The following is a 14,966-nucleotide window of genomic DNA, read 5'->3' as shown; positions in this document are numbered from 1 at the left end:
GCATGCAACATGATGAAAAATACAAAAGAACCATGAGAGATTACTTCCTACTCTCATAGGCAATTTAGTGGAGAGAGAACTGCTCAAACAGCATTTTAAGGAAATACAACACTAGAACTAACTGCAGTATCAACAGAGGGTGGTTATAAAATTATTACAGTAATACAGAATTACTACATTTAAATTTATTGTTAAGATATAGTACTATTTGGTATTATTAAGTTGGCAAAAACCGCAATTACATTTGCGCCAACCTGATAACATCTTTACATTTCTTTATATTTCTCTTGACTATGAATGGCACTGTGTTTGTGTTTTGTGTGTAAATTTTGATAAATTTTAACTTTTTATAATGGATTTCTATATATTTTATGGTAGTAAATTATAAAACACTAGTATTTACATATATTTTATGCATTCATAACATATATTTAAAATAATGTTAAGGCTATGTGGTTCATCTGCAAGTTTTGTCAAATTGTCTCAAGTCTCCAAAATTTTAAATATCTTTATTGGAAAAAAATCCACGTATGAGTGAACTAGCACAGTTGATGTTGATCAAGGGTCAATTGTAGTTCCAAATAAATGCCAAATTCCAACAGGACACCAGTTTTAATGTTACATTGTTCAGTGTTTATCTCTGATCACAAAGTATCTGAGGCAGATACCATTTTAGATTTCTACTGCTTGCAAAGATAAAAACTCAGTGCTCTGGATATTAAATTTTATGATATATGTTTCATTTTTGCTTAGGTAAATATGCTGAAGATATATTTGGAGAATTATTTAATGAAGCACATAGTTTTTCCTTCAGAGTCAACTCATTACAAGAACGTGTGGACCGTTTATCTGTTAGTGTTACACAGCTTGATCCAAAGGAAGAAGAATGTAAGCTTATTAATATTGTATTTTTTTCTGTGTGTATATTTTAAGTTAGATGAGATGAATGATATATTTAAGAACAATATTGTGAGTTTATTCCAGATCTTACCCATGTTCTGTGGTGTACATATTGTAATAAATCAGTTAATTATCTAAAAATGCCATCAGTATTAGTGTCCTGGCTTTTCTATTTTAAATATCTTCTTTTTGTACACTAAACAGCTCCTAATTTTTTTAACATAAAAAAGATGTTTTAATCAGATGTTTTCCTCCATTTTCTTTATCTTTTCTCCCTTGTAATTTATTTGTACACTTTTGTCTTAGAAATAAAAATTATTAGAAAATTACCTGAAATCTTTAGGTTTGATTTTACAAGAATGTAACCACTTTTAAATGCTTTTGTATGTGCATATTGCTAAAGTCTTATTAATTATTTAACCGAATGCAACTTCCTACTTTAAATGAACATTTCAAAAACAAATTGCCAGTTAGGGTGTAAGCATTCTATACCAAGATATTAAATCAGGAATAATCAGGTAAAAAAGCCACTCTGTAGGCTAAAATACTTGTAGAAACTTTCGTGGTAAAAATCATGTTTTATGCCTTGATAGAATACATTGAATGCCAATGTTTCCCAAATGTGTCTTTTTCTTTGTTTTACAAAAAGAAATGCAGTACTAAGAACATAATTTGCACTTATCTACCACAGAGAATTGCTTAGTGGAATTTCTTACAACACTCCCTTCAAAATATTTTTGTTGCATTAAATAGTACAAATGCAAATTATATAATCTAATTTTTAGTATAAATGCAGATTATATAATAGATCTAAACTTTAACAATAAAAATATTAAAGGATGTCACTGGAAAGAACAAAAAAATACAATGTTATAATGAATGTCTCAGTGATGGAACCAGCTCCTTTTGAAATAATCTAATGTGTAAATAAGGAGAGGCAAATACTTAGCACACTAGATTTCTACTGCTTGCAAAAATAAAAACTCAGAGCTCTGGATACAAGAAAAAAATGAAATAATACTTTAAAAATAGCTTTATTAAGATATATTTAACAACCTACGTATACCTTGCATCCATTTAAAGTTGAAGTGTACAATTTTTTATTATATTCAATAGTTATGCAGCCTTCACCACAATGAATTTTAGAATATTTGTATCACTCCAGAAAGAAGTCCTGTACTCATTAGCAGTCACTCTATTTCCCCTTCAGCTCAACCCTTAGCAATCGCTGATGTTTCTGTCTATATGGATTTGCCTGTACTGTATATTTCATATGAAATATGTGGTCTTTTATGACTGGCTTCTTTTACCATAATGTTTTCAAGGTTCATCCATGTACATATATTTATATTATATTTCCCTGATGGCTAATGATGTTGAGCATCTTTTCATGTGCTTATAGGCCATTTGTATATCTTCTTTGGATAAATGTCTATTTAGTTCCTTTGCCCATTGATATTAGCGTTTTTATTTTTGAGTTGTTAGAATTCTGTCTATATTCTGGATTTAAGTCCTTTGTCAAATATATGATTTGCAAATATTTTCTCCCATTCTTTAGGTTGTCTTTCTTGGTGGTATCCTTCAAAACATGTGCATATATTAATACATTAATTGCATCTCATGGAATTCTTGAAATGAAATCGTAGTTAGAGGTGAAAAATATTTTATGGTCATCTTTTCAAATACATAATTTATAGCCAAAATTTATTTTTTAGATAACTCAAATATTTATAACTTAAATATAAACTTATGCCAGCAAATAATACAGAAATACATAGGCTGTTCTCATATGTAACAGAAATAAAAATCAACATGTAGTTTCAAAATATTGTTACATTTTAACAATATTAGAACCACCTTAAACTTGAAAGTGAAAATACAGATTACAGTAAATAAAGATGTTTATGTTAAAAAAAAAAAACAAGTTTTAGGCCGGGCATGGTGGCTGATGCCTGTAATCCAAGCACTTTGGAAGCCCGAAGCATGTGGATCACAAGGTCAGGAGTTCAAGACCAGCCTGGCTACTATGGTGAAACCCTGTTTCTACTAAAAATACAAAAATTAGTCGGGCATGGTAGCAGGTGCCAGTAGTTCCCAGCTACTCCAGAGGCTGAGGCAGGAGAATTGTTTGAACCTGGGAGGCGGAGGTTGCAGTGAGCCAAGATGGCCCCACTGCGCTCCAGCCTGGGAAACAGAGTGAGACTCCATCTCAAAAAAAAAGAAAAATTTTAATATGTCAACAACTATACTGTCAGAATTATACATAATTTTCTTTAAACTTTTGTGGAGCAGTGGGGAAGAATTCAGAATCTAAAAGCTGAACTACTTAATTTGAACTTGTTTTGGAGAGGTTGTATTGAAGGAGTTTTCAGTTATTTAACCTACGTTTTTTTAATTCAGTGGGAGTTGAGACAAAATAACATCATGGATACAGTACTGAATTGCACAGTGTGATACCAGTTTTTTAAACCATTATGCAGTAACAAAACTACAAATTTTGCAATTATTTTTTAAAAATGAATTTTAAACAAAGACGTACAATTATATTCAAGTATATTTACAAACATGCTAAATTATTGTTATATAATGTTATTAATTAATATCAGATGTTATTGTTGGCAAGTGGAAGAGGCTTCGCCAAAATGATCTGTTATTAATAAGAAAAATGATAAATGAGAGGAGTTGAAGGTAGAAAAGTTCATCATGCTTATTACCTTACATGCCCCTTATATCCTTTACCAAGGAAGTTTGGGGAGATCAAACACTAGGTTTCATCTCAGTTACATACTTACTGATTAATAAGTTGGGTGGGAGAGTGGCAAGAATTGATCCATTTTGACTGCAGAAACACAAGCCACTTCTGGCAGGAGCCTAAGAACAGTATTGTGGCAAAAAGATTAGCCTCAAAGGTAGGCAGATCTCAGTTTTCTATTCTGGCTGTGCTGTTTATTAACTGTTTAACCTCAGGTCAGTCATATACATTTCGTAGCCTTGGCTTTCTTATAGTATTTAAAAATGGAATAATAATTCCTGTCTTACTGAATTATAAAGATTAAATGAAATGAAATTTAGTGAAACCATCTTGCACATACAGTATGTGCTCATTAAATACTGTATCTCCAGTGCCACTTTTTACTGTTAGTGGGGAAAAACTTTTTGCTTCTCCGAATTTTATTATAGTATTTATAAGTGTGTTACAGGTCATGCAGCAGTGGAATTGCTAGAAATGCAGTTATGGTGCCACCGTTGCAGAGCCAGCCTCTTGCATGCACCTCCTGTGCCATGGGTTCCATGTTCATGTTGAGTGAATTTACTTGAGAGTATGATAGGAATATTATTTTAGGGAGAAGGATAACTTAAGAATTGTTGAACGGGTGCGGTAGTTCATGCCTGTAATCCCAGCACTTTGGGAGGCCAAGGCAGGCGGATCACAAGGTCAGGAGTTCAAGACCAGCCTGGCCTTCATAGTGAAACCCCATTTCTACTAAAAAATACAAAAAAAAAAAAATTAGCCAGGCATGGTTGTGGACACCTATAGTCCCAGCTACATAGGAAGCCAAGGCAGGAGAATCGCTTGAACCCAGGAGGCAGAGATTGCAGTAAGCTGAGATCATGCCACTGGACTCCAGCCTGGGTGACACAATGAGACTCTGTCTCAAAAAAAAAAAAAAATAGAATTGTTAGGATTGTTATACTGACCTTGCTGTGGTATAGGGCATTTGTCTGTATACTTAATGCCATATTAAATATGTAAGAAATTACCTTATTTTTTAATATCAGGAAATCACTCTAGGAATTAAGAATGTAGTATTTTTGTATATTTTTTGTTTTAACATGCTGCATAGTTCAAAATAAAGGAAGTTATTTTTAAATCATCATATATGTGATGGGGCTGTGCTAGCTGTTGGGAATACTAATGTACAAGATAGTCTGAGTCTTCAAGAGCTTATAGTTAGGTAGAAATCCTTATAGTACAGATAAAAGATAAGTGAAATAGAGAATAATATAGATCACCCAATACTTAAAAAAATTTTTTTACAGCAAAGTTTGTTTTAACTTGATAGTACACATACAATATTTGTAGTATATATAGCATGGAGGTTAACAGTGTGTTTAGCCCACAGTGCCAGTAATAAGTAAGTAATTCCCTTCAGAGTTACTTGTGTAAGCTGAATAGAATAAATAAAGGGAGATGGAGAAGATTATAGGAGAAGATAACCTAAGTTGGTGGGGGCCCATGATGGCAGGTAGAAGAAAGAAAAAGGTACGTTTGGTTGAAATGTAGATACGTGTCAGGTGTCATCAGGGCCCTCTGAGCCTTAGAAATCAAAGGTTAATTAAAACCTATTTGATTGGGAAAATAAGGCACAGAAAGATAAAGGTAAATATAATGATAGAACATTTAAAATTTGATTTCTGATTCATAAACCACTAAGGTCACAGTCTCTTGAGCCATGCTGACTTTTAGACAAAGTGTATGAATTTGCGATTATGTTAAACCATCATAGTAAAATAAAATAAAATGAATTCTTGATTTTTCTTTTAGTGTCTTTGCAAGATATAACAATGAGGAAAGCTTTCCGAAGTTCTACAATTCAAGACCAGCAGCTTTTCGATCGCAAGACTTTACCTATTCCATTACAGGAGACGTATGATGTTTGTGAACAGCCTCCACCTCTCAATATACTCACTCCTTATAGGTAGGTAGGTTAATAAATAGTAGCCCTGTTATTTTTCTCAGACTTCAGATTGACATGCTAAATCCCCAAACATTCTTTATTTCATTGGCTTCTAGCCAACACAGAGAGCCCTCTCTGTCTAACCACCTTTGGAAAACCTTTGCTTTATTCACTGGATGAATTCCGAAGATTTTGGTATACAATAGACAAGACCTATTCAAAAGAGTTGTTTTGACAAGTAAAGAAAAGCCCCTGGTAAACTTATTAGTGTAAAGAGATAGGGAGTTATTATTGTCCTTTTAATTTAATTTTTAATCAAATGGAAAAAGCTCAATAACTTGTGCTTGTTTTGTCTACTCTTGACCTATATACGTTAATTTCTTACATAATGAATATGTAGTATCTTTTTAAAATGCTTTTTACCACTTAGAATAAAATCTGGAATTATTCAGCCTTTCTTTGAAGTTCTTTCACATGGTTTGTTAAATGGGTAATTTAAGATGTACAACACATACCCTGAATAAAATAGTATTCAGAGAGTTATTTGAAATTGTAAGTGTGCAAATCATTAGATATAAATGTGACTATTAGAATGACTATTACATGATACCTTTTGGATTTAGCAAGATAACAAATTATGGTATTAGCAGAAACTGCAAGATTTCTCTATTCTAGATGATGTTACTGTCTTTTTAGGCTTTTATCTTTGGCAGAGCTATTTGTAATTATTGGAATTGCCTAAAGGACTTTTTAGAAAATTTGGGATTCAGCAGAAGTTAGGGATGAAAATTGCCCAGCTGTACTTTAAATTATTAGTGCCAACTTGGAAGAGCATCTGGTTTTCTACTTTTCTTCGTTTACTCAGATTTGTGAGAAATTTTCCATTGTTGGCAATATTCAGTACTATTTTGGCAGTATTTTAACTCATGCTGTATTTTATTAATGTAAGAGGATAAACATTTTAGTGAAATTATTTCTATTCTTAATGCCTAAGTCTTACTAATATGTGTTTTAACTGATATTTTGTATTTCAGAGACGATGGTAAAGAAGGTCTGAAGTTTTATACTAATCCTTCATATTTCTTTGATCTATGGAAAGAAAAAATGTTGCAAGATACAGAGGATAAGAGGAAGGAAAAGAGGAAGCAGAAGGTATTACAAGAGATTAAAATATTGAGGTTAATTTTTGTATATTTGTGTTTTGTTATATATATTGAACTTCATTAATCTTGTATTTTGACAGTTTTATTTTATTGGGTCCATATAGTTAAATACTGAAATCTTTATAACTCCACAGAAAGAACATAGTTTGATGGGGAGCAGATGAGCAATTAGATTATTAGAGTATGGTATAGTAAGTGCCATAGCAGAGGTATGCATAAAGGCTTTAGGTAATACAAAATAGTATCTGCGTTAGCTAGCAGGCAGGGTAAGCACTTCCAACAAAGCTTATAATGAATCTTGAAGAACAGGTAGGAGTTAGGTGGACCAAGGAAGAGAGGAACATTTTGGTAAGAAGGTACAATGGAATCTTGTACAGATATTGTTAACGTAGATTAAGCTAATACTTTCTTGCTACAGAGCACATTTCTCTCCTAAATGTTTTGGAGAGGTTATTATATTCTCATGAAATTTATGTTATTTCTATTATTGTTATTTTCCACTTTCTAACACAATTTGCTTGTATCTGCTTTATTTAATGTTAATGATAACTGAAAATACAGAAGGATAAAGCAAAGTTAGATTTAGGCTGCATTGAGAAGGAGGCAAAGTCTGTCTTTATCACCTCTCTGTTGATCCTGTAGCCATCTCTTTTTTTCCTAATCTCTGCATAATGCCATTGTGTTATCTTTGCTAGATGGTAACCCAGTGTTCTCGCCAACATTTGCAAAATGGTGACTGGCAAGCTACATTGTGCCTGTAGACAGTATGTTTTTTGCCAAACACAGAGGTTTTTAAATTTTTGAATTACAATGCCTGAGATGGACATATCTGTCTAGCTCACTGCATGTCCCATCTTGCACCCGACTGACTTTATTCATGTATGTTATCTGCTTAGTCGCTTTGGGCATTTGAATTTGTTATACTTACTATAGACCTTTCTCTACTTTCTCCCCCAGTTTTGAATCACTTTTTGTCTTATTGTTTAAAGACCAGGTTTTCTGTTGAATATAGTTATTATGGGTTAATTAGATAATTGGACTTTTTTCTAATGCGTTGGCTAGCTAAGCTAATTAGTTACTTCCCAGATAACATAACCTTAGTAAATTTTTACATTTTGGTTAGAGTAGATAATTGCCATTCATGGTAGCAATTTCAAACTGATGCCTGTGAAGTGAGGGTTCATGAACCTTTTTCATCTGAAAGACTTTCTGACCTCAAATTGTATTCCTTAGGCATACTATTTTATATCTGGTGCATCAGTTCAAATTAGGGGTTAAACAAAACATGGCGGGAAACTGGGATTACAGCAAATTGGGTAAGATTTAACTCTGAATGTACAAGTGAACATTACTGTGTTAACTTTTACTATATTATAATGACATTGTCTTTTTCAGTGTTGATGCTGGAATTTTATTTTGATTGTTATAACCTCTTTTTAAAAAATTAGCACTTCACTATTTGGCTTTGTTTCAATACATCTGTTACAGCAGAAAAATCTAGATCGTCCTCATGAACCAGAAAAAGTGCCAAGAGCACCTCACGACAGGCGGAGAGAATGGCAGAAGCTGGCCCAAGGTCCAGAGCTGGCTGAGGATGATGCTAATCTCTTACATAAGCATATTGAAGTTGCTAATGGCCCAGCCTCTCATTTTGAAACAAGGTTTCTTTACTTCTTTTTAAAATAATGATAAAACATTGGCTTTATTTGTAATATTTGTACTTCTGAGTCTTGAGTCCTAAACTGTTGATCAGGCAGACCCTGTTATAAATACAGAGATGATTTCAAAATCCTGACCACTGTGAGCCTACTAAAATCTGGCCTTGAGCAGGTCATTTTCATACCTGGACCTTAGTTTTTTATCATCTGTAGAAAGAGGTGGTTGGAGTGGCTGATCTTTAGGGTTGTTTTAGCTTTAGTGTGAAGTCTCAACAGCCTCTCAATATTTGAGGCACAGTCTGGTAGAATTCCATTATAAAAGTGTAGAGTCTGGTATTTTTTTTTTTCAAATACTATTTATTTATTGTATATAAAATAGGAGTGGGGAAGGGGTTCTGTTTTGTTCCTTTTACTTTCCCCTAACTTCCTTTCTTTGCCACATCCCCCACCTCAGATACAGTAGGACTTTCAAACAAAAGTATTCATCCCTTTTTGTAGAAAAGAGTAGGTCTTTTTCCTTTCTCAGTGGCCAGGGGCCCTAACCAAATCCAGAAAACACATTAAACTGGCATCTCTCTGTGAAGACATTTATTTGTGTAAAGTCATATGATTATTTTGCTGTTGTTGTTGAGTTGGAGTCTCACTCTGTCACCCAGGCTGGAGTGCAGTGGCATGATTTTGGCTCACTGCAACCTTTGCCTCCCGGGTTCAAGCAATTCTCCTGCCTCAGCCACCATGCTTAGCTAAGTTTTGTATTTTTAGTAGAGATGGGGGGGGTCTCACCATGTTGGCCAGGCTGGTCTTGAACTCATGACCTCAAGTGATCTGCCTGCCTTGGCCTCCCAAAGTGCTGGGATTGCATGCATGAGCCACCGTGCCTGGCCTAATCATATGATTTTTTTAATGGAAAATAACTTAAGGTTTTCTTTTAAGTAATATACATGTAAATTACTGGGCCATAAGTGTGAAACAACTTGACCTATTTTAGGAGAAATATACATTTGAGAGATACTATTTATTTGTATTACTGAAATAATTGACATTAAAAAATTAATAAATAGACATATTTATTTCTACTACAGTTGATTATTAAGATATTTATCTGACCCACTAAATGCAGTAATTTCTGACTTGCTCTGTGCACATCTGTTAAATCCAACTTTGTTCCCAGAATGTTTGGGAACATGTTCCCAGTAAATATTTGTAAATCTTAACATGTTCGAGGTGTCTAAAATTTTGCTTACATCTAAGTCACATGTTGCTGTGTTACTCAGCTATTTTCTGAGTACCCTAGTACCTTTGAAAACAGCAGAAGGACAGAAACAATATAGCTAGCCTCCTCTGTGGTGCTAATATCAGGGGGACCTTTCTGGTGCAAGACTTTTGAAAGTCATTTAAGTTTTAAGAGTACACCGAGATATACTAGTAGAAGAAAACTCGTTTTCCTATTCTACCTTTTTGTCATTGGATATTCTTGTAAAGAAAAAAACTGAAATACAGGCAGATAGCTTTCTAAATTTGCTAAAAGTTAATTATTTTCTTGTTTATTAGATTATATACGTAATACTTTTCATCCTGTGAATTGAATTAGTATTCTGTTATAAAATAATAAAATAACTGATGGTCATCATAATAAATCTCTAAATCAACAAGTAGGTTACATTGCCAGCAGCTTTCTTTGTTTTAAAAGCAGGATTAATATAATACATTTCTAAAAGTTTCTTAAAAATAGTTAAAATATTGGCATTGAAAGGATAAACTTTAAATATTTGATAGCTCATGTAAAACACTTTTCACCCCAATAATTCAAGGAAAATTCACTGATACTGTATATTTCTTTTAGACCTCAGACATATGTGGATCATATGGATGGATCTTACTCACTTTCTGCCTTGCCATTTAGTCAGATGAGTGAGCTTCTGACTAGAGCCGAGGAAAGGGTATTAGTCAGACCACATGAACCACCTCCTCCTCCACCAATGCATGGAGCGGGAGATGCGAAACCCATACCCACCTGTATCAGGTACGTCGGAAAAAGCATATGATGTTTTACCTTAGGACTCAGGAACCTTTTTCTTTAAAGGACAAGATAATATTTTTGGCTTTCAGGTCTTACAGTTTCTGTCACAAGTACTAAATTCTGCTATTGTTGCACGAAATCCACCATAGACTACATAAACAAATGAATGTGTCTGCTTCTAAATTCTATTTATAAAAACAGGGAGCAGGTCAGATTTGGTCTATGGGACGTTATTTGCGATATTCTGATTAGAGCTGACACATTCTCATAAGAAAATTTAGCTAATAAGAATTTAAAATCTGTTTCATTTTATGATAATGTTGTTATCAAGCATATCATGTGCAGTGTATTAAGAAAAATTAAGGATTTTTTGCAATATGGGTAATGGTCTAAGAAATGGGAACCAAAGATGTGATTATTAATACTAATTTGGTAGTAAGAAAAATACGTAAAGAATTTTAGAGAGGACTGGCAATTGCTCATAATAATCTCTCAGTAAAGCTATTTTGAAGTTTAATCTTGTCAGTTATTGTCCAAATGATAAATTTCTAATGGAGAAATATTTGAGAAATTTTCTAGTAGAGATAATAGAGATCAGCTTTACAATTTTCAGTTAAAAATTCAATTTTCTATCACTGACTCATTTGATGTTCCATCCTTAGGAAGAAAGAGAGCTGTACATTTCTTTTTGTGGTTTGTAATTAGCTGTCATTGATTTAACTGAAATAGCATATGATGAGACTTAATAGCTTCAGTATAAATACAGCATTGTATTGGCCACAAGTATTACTACAAAATTGCATTATGATCAATGTTGAGTCATTACAGAGATTCCTATCAGTATAGAATTGAGCATTTTATTTATCAAAGTAAGCATAAAATGTCTGAGTGAATACAAAAGTTGCTTGAGAGAATGAGACCATTTAGACTACTACAAACCAAAGCACCACTCATTTATTTTTTTTGTTGATGTGCTTTTAGTTCTTTTTTTCCTAAACACTATTGAAAATGTTAAATTTCTATAGGAGCATGTTAATTGGTCTATTCTGATATAATTATTGATAGTTGTTTATAGTTTGTTTGGTTAGATTTTCTCTTTAGGCTTTTCTCTTTTAATAACTTGCTAGAATCTCTTTGTCATTTCAGTTCTGCTACAGGTTTGATAGAAAATCGCCCTCAGTCACCAGCTACAGGCAGAACACCTGTGTTTGTGAGCCCTACTCCCCCACCTCCTCCACCACCTCTTCCATCTGCCTTGTCAACTTCCTCATTAAGAGCTTCAATGACTTCAACTCCTCCCCCTCCAGTACCTCCCCCACCTCCACCTCCAACCACTGCTTTGCAAGCTCCAGCAGTACCACCACCTCCAGCTCCTCTTCAGATTGCCCCTGGAGTTCTTCACCCAGCTCCTCCTCCAATTGCACCTCCTCTAGTACAGCCCTCTCCACCAGTAGCTAGAGCTGCCCCAGTATGTGAGACTGTACCAGTTCATCCACTTCCACAAGGTGAAGTTCAGGGGCTGCCTCCACCCCCACCACCACCTCCTCTGCCTCCACCTGGCATTCGACCATCATCACCTGTCACAGTTACAGCTCTTGCTCATCCTCCCTCTGGGCTGCATCCAACTCCATCTACTGCCCCAGGTCCCCATGTTCCATTAATGCCTCCATCTCCTCCATCACAAGTTATACCTGCTTCTGAGCCAAAGCGCCATCCATCAACCCTACCTGTAATCAGTGATGCCAGGAGTGTGCTACTGGAAGCAATACGAAAAGGTAAGTTTCTCAGCACCATGAAAAGCTTTGATATAGTAGCATTGGAAACATTCTAAATATTTAAGACAAAAATATGTTCTTCATTTATAAAATTATAGGTGATCGTGTTTTTGTACGAATAGTCTTTAGAAACTATATCCATCTTATATTTAAAATTATCTTTAAGAAAATAGATCACATTTAATCATTTTATTTTCAGGCATTTTAGGTATCCTTAAAATGTTTATTGAGTAAATGAGAAATTTAAAATATCGGACTTAAATGTTATAGAACATTTAATTAAAACCCTTTATATTATGCTTAATGCATATGTTAACTCCTTTAAAAATTTTCTTCAATGTTAAGGCTGTTCATTTCGAATATCAGTGACGCTTGCTCTACCAGATACCTTTATTCCTCCCTTTACTAAGGAAAGACTTCTCATATTCATTTATTGTCATTATTTCCTAAACAGTGACAACATGCCAGGCACTGAGCATATAGAATGAATAATAGTGCCTTTCCCTCAAGTACAATGGATAATAAAGCCACAGAAAACATATTCAACAATGTTAAATTTATTTGACCATTGAGGTGATAGAAGAAATGTACCACCTCATTAATATTTTAGTGGGTGGTGAGCAGGGAGCTACAGTAGACCATGATGAATAAATAAACTGTAGATATGTACTGGGATACCTGGTAAGTTTTACCAGCTAATAACACAGATAACATAAGAGATTTAATGCCACTCTTAATATGATTTCTTCACATTCTTTTCTCATCTTTTTATTTTCCTGTTAGTATTTCTCATGTGTATTTGATTTTATTCCAGAAATATTAATAATATCTAGTATTTAGTATTCTTATTTAAATGAATGATTTGGATTCGCTATATCAGGTATTCAACTACGCAAAGTAGAAGAGCAGCGTGAACAGGAAGCTAAACATGAACGCATTGAAAATGACGTTGCCACTATCCTGTCTCGCCGTATTGCTGTTGAATATAGTGATTCGGAAGATGATTCAGAATTCGATGAAGTAGATTGGTTGGAGTAAGAAAAATGCATTGATAAATATTACAAAACTGAATGCAGATGTCCTTTGTGGTGCTTGTTCCTTGAAAATGTTTGGTCATTCTAGTGTTTTGCTTTCTTTTCCTCATAATAAATAATGCTTTTCCTCCATAACTTTTGATTTCTAAGAAAAATATTAGCATACATTTCAAACTAAATGTTTTAGAGTGGCTTATCTTTTTTTCCCCCTGAAAAGACATAATTTGGTCCAATTAACCACTAAGTATTAAGCATGGACAGCTGTTGTTAGAGTAGCAGATTCAGTTTTTTGATATATCTTAATTGTGTACTTCGTGAATTTTAATTTAAAGAAAGCAACTGAAATTGAAACTTGAGGGCAGCTGTATCTATTAATGAGCCTTATTCCATTTCCTGATGTTTTAAAAGAAGAAACACTGCCTTGATTATATGAATACACTCAGAAAGTACATTTAGCTTGTAGTGTTGAATTTTCATAAAGGAATGCTTGAATTTTTTAATTATTGTTTTATTGTTTTTAAATACTTGCCTTATTTGAATGTTTAGCAGTGTCCCCTTCCCACTTATATATTGTGTGATATGATTTTGCTTGCCTATAGGAGTTAAAAAATTTTCCATGTGAAATACTCTGACTTAAACATACATGTAACTTACATAACCGTTAAGAATAACAGTCCGATTTAATAAATGGTTCATTTTAAAAGTTCATGGGTGTTGCTCTGTGAATAAAATGATTTATCATAATTTATCAAATACTGTAAGGTAGGCTCTAAATAGTGAATGCAAATTTAAAAAACCACTTAAGCTACGTAACTTCCTCTTAATTGCACAGCTTCATATTGTCTACTATGTAAGGCAGCTTTTATGTTATTTTCCCACTAAGGTCATAAACTCTATATTTCTCAATTGCTCACGGTTTTAAATTAAAACCTCATTCCTCTGAAAGGAATGCTTGAATTTTTAATTATTGTTTTAATTATTCAACTTGCCGTCCAATTTTAGCTTACCTTAATTTCAGTTTAACAGTGTTCTTAAAGTTATGTTTTGCAGCCAGACATGGTGGGCTCATCTCTGTAATCCAAACACTTTGGTAGGCTGAGACTGGTGGATCACTTGAGCCTGGGAGTTTGAGACCAGCCTGGGCAACATGGTGAAAACCCCATCTCTACGAAAAAAATACAGGCATGGTGGGATATGCCTGTAGTGTCAGCTACTTGGGAGGCTGGGGTGGGAGGATCACTTTGACCTGGGGAGGTTTAGGCTTCAGTGAGCTGAGATCATGCCATTGCATTCCAGCCTGGGCAGAGTGAGACCCTGTCTCAAAAAAAAAAAAAAAAAAAGAAAGAAATTATATTTTGCAATGATAAAATGAGTTAATGTTTGCACAGCTTAGATTTAGGGGTGGAGAGGAAGCACCATTAATACCAGATTATTTCATTTAAAGAAACGACTAAATGAAGTTTGGATAAGTTGATTGTAAAGTGACTGCAGTCTTCAGCCTTGCTTCTGTCTACTCCTTTTGTAGTACAGCTTCCAGTTTTTCCCATTGAGAAGTAAGTTCTGTTCCCATGCCCTTGAATCTGGGTGTCCCTGAAACTTGATTTGGCCAATAATAACATGCAGCAAAAGTGACATTGTGCCAGTTCTAAGCCTGAGTCTCAAGAAACCTTGCAAGCTGTAGCCTTCTCTTCCGTCTCCCTACCTCCCTGTCTCAAAACTACCTCTGCCATGAGAATA

The 14,966-nt window shown here is 34.1% G+C and overlaps 1 protein-coding gene across 10 annotated transcripts in view; it reads left to right on the top strand.

Annotated features, from left to right (window-relative positions):
* Positions 1-13,935, top strand: part of WASF1 (WASP family member 1) — a 70,892-nt gene extending 56,957 nt beyond the window's left edge. For 5 of the 10 annotated variants that reach the window (XM_078369939.1, XM_078369941.1, XM_035296500.3 and 2 more), the window contains 7 exons: positions 754-888; positions 5,447-5,600; positions 6,614-6,731; positions 8,234-8,403; positions 10,244-10,423; positions 11,567-12,195; positions 13,076-13,935. In XM_078369939.1, the coding sequence (XP_078226065.1) occupies positions 754-888; positions 5,447-5,600; positions 6,614-6,731; positions 8,234-8,403; positions 10,244-10,423; positions 11,567-12,195; positions 13,076-13,233 (1,544 nt within the window). In that variant the 3' untranslated portion in view covers positions 13,234-13,935. Of the gene's footprint in view, positions 1-753; positions 889-5,446; positions 5,601-6,613; positions 6,732-8,230; positions 8,404-10,243; positions 10,424-11,566; positions 12,196-13,075 lie in introns of all 10 variants that reach the window. The other 5 variants (XM_035296497.3, XM_078369938.1, XM_035296495.3 and 2 more) reach the window with 1 other exon arrangement.
* Positions 13,936-14,966: the final 1,031 nt, after the last annotated feature.

The sequence above is a fragment of the Callithrix jacchus genome, chromosome 4 (assembly GCF_049354715.1).
Source record: "Callithrix jacchus isolate 240 chromosome 4, calJac240_pri, whole genome shotgun sequence".
Lineage (NCBI taxonomy): Eukaryota > Metazoa > Chordata > Mammalia > Primates > Cebidae > Callithrix > Callithrix jacchus.
The sequence above is the reverse complement of the archived record's forward strand: the minus strand, read 5'-3'. Positions and strand labels throughout refer to the sequence as shown.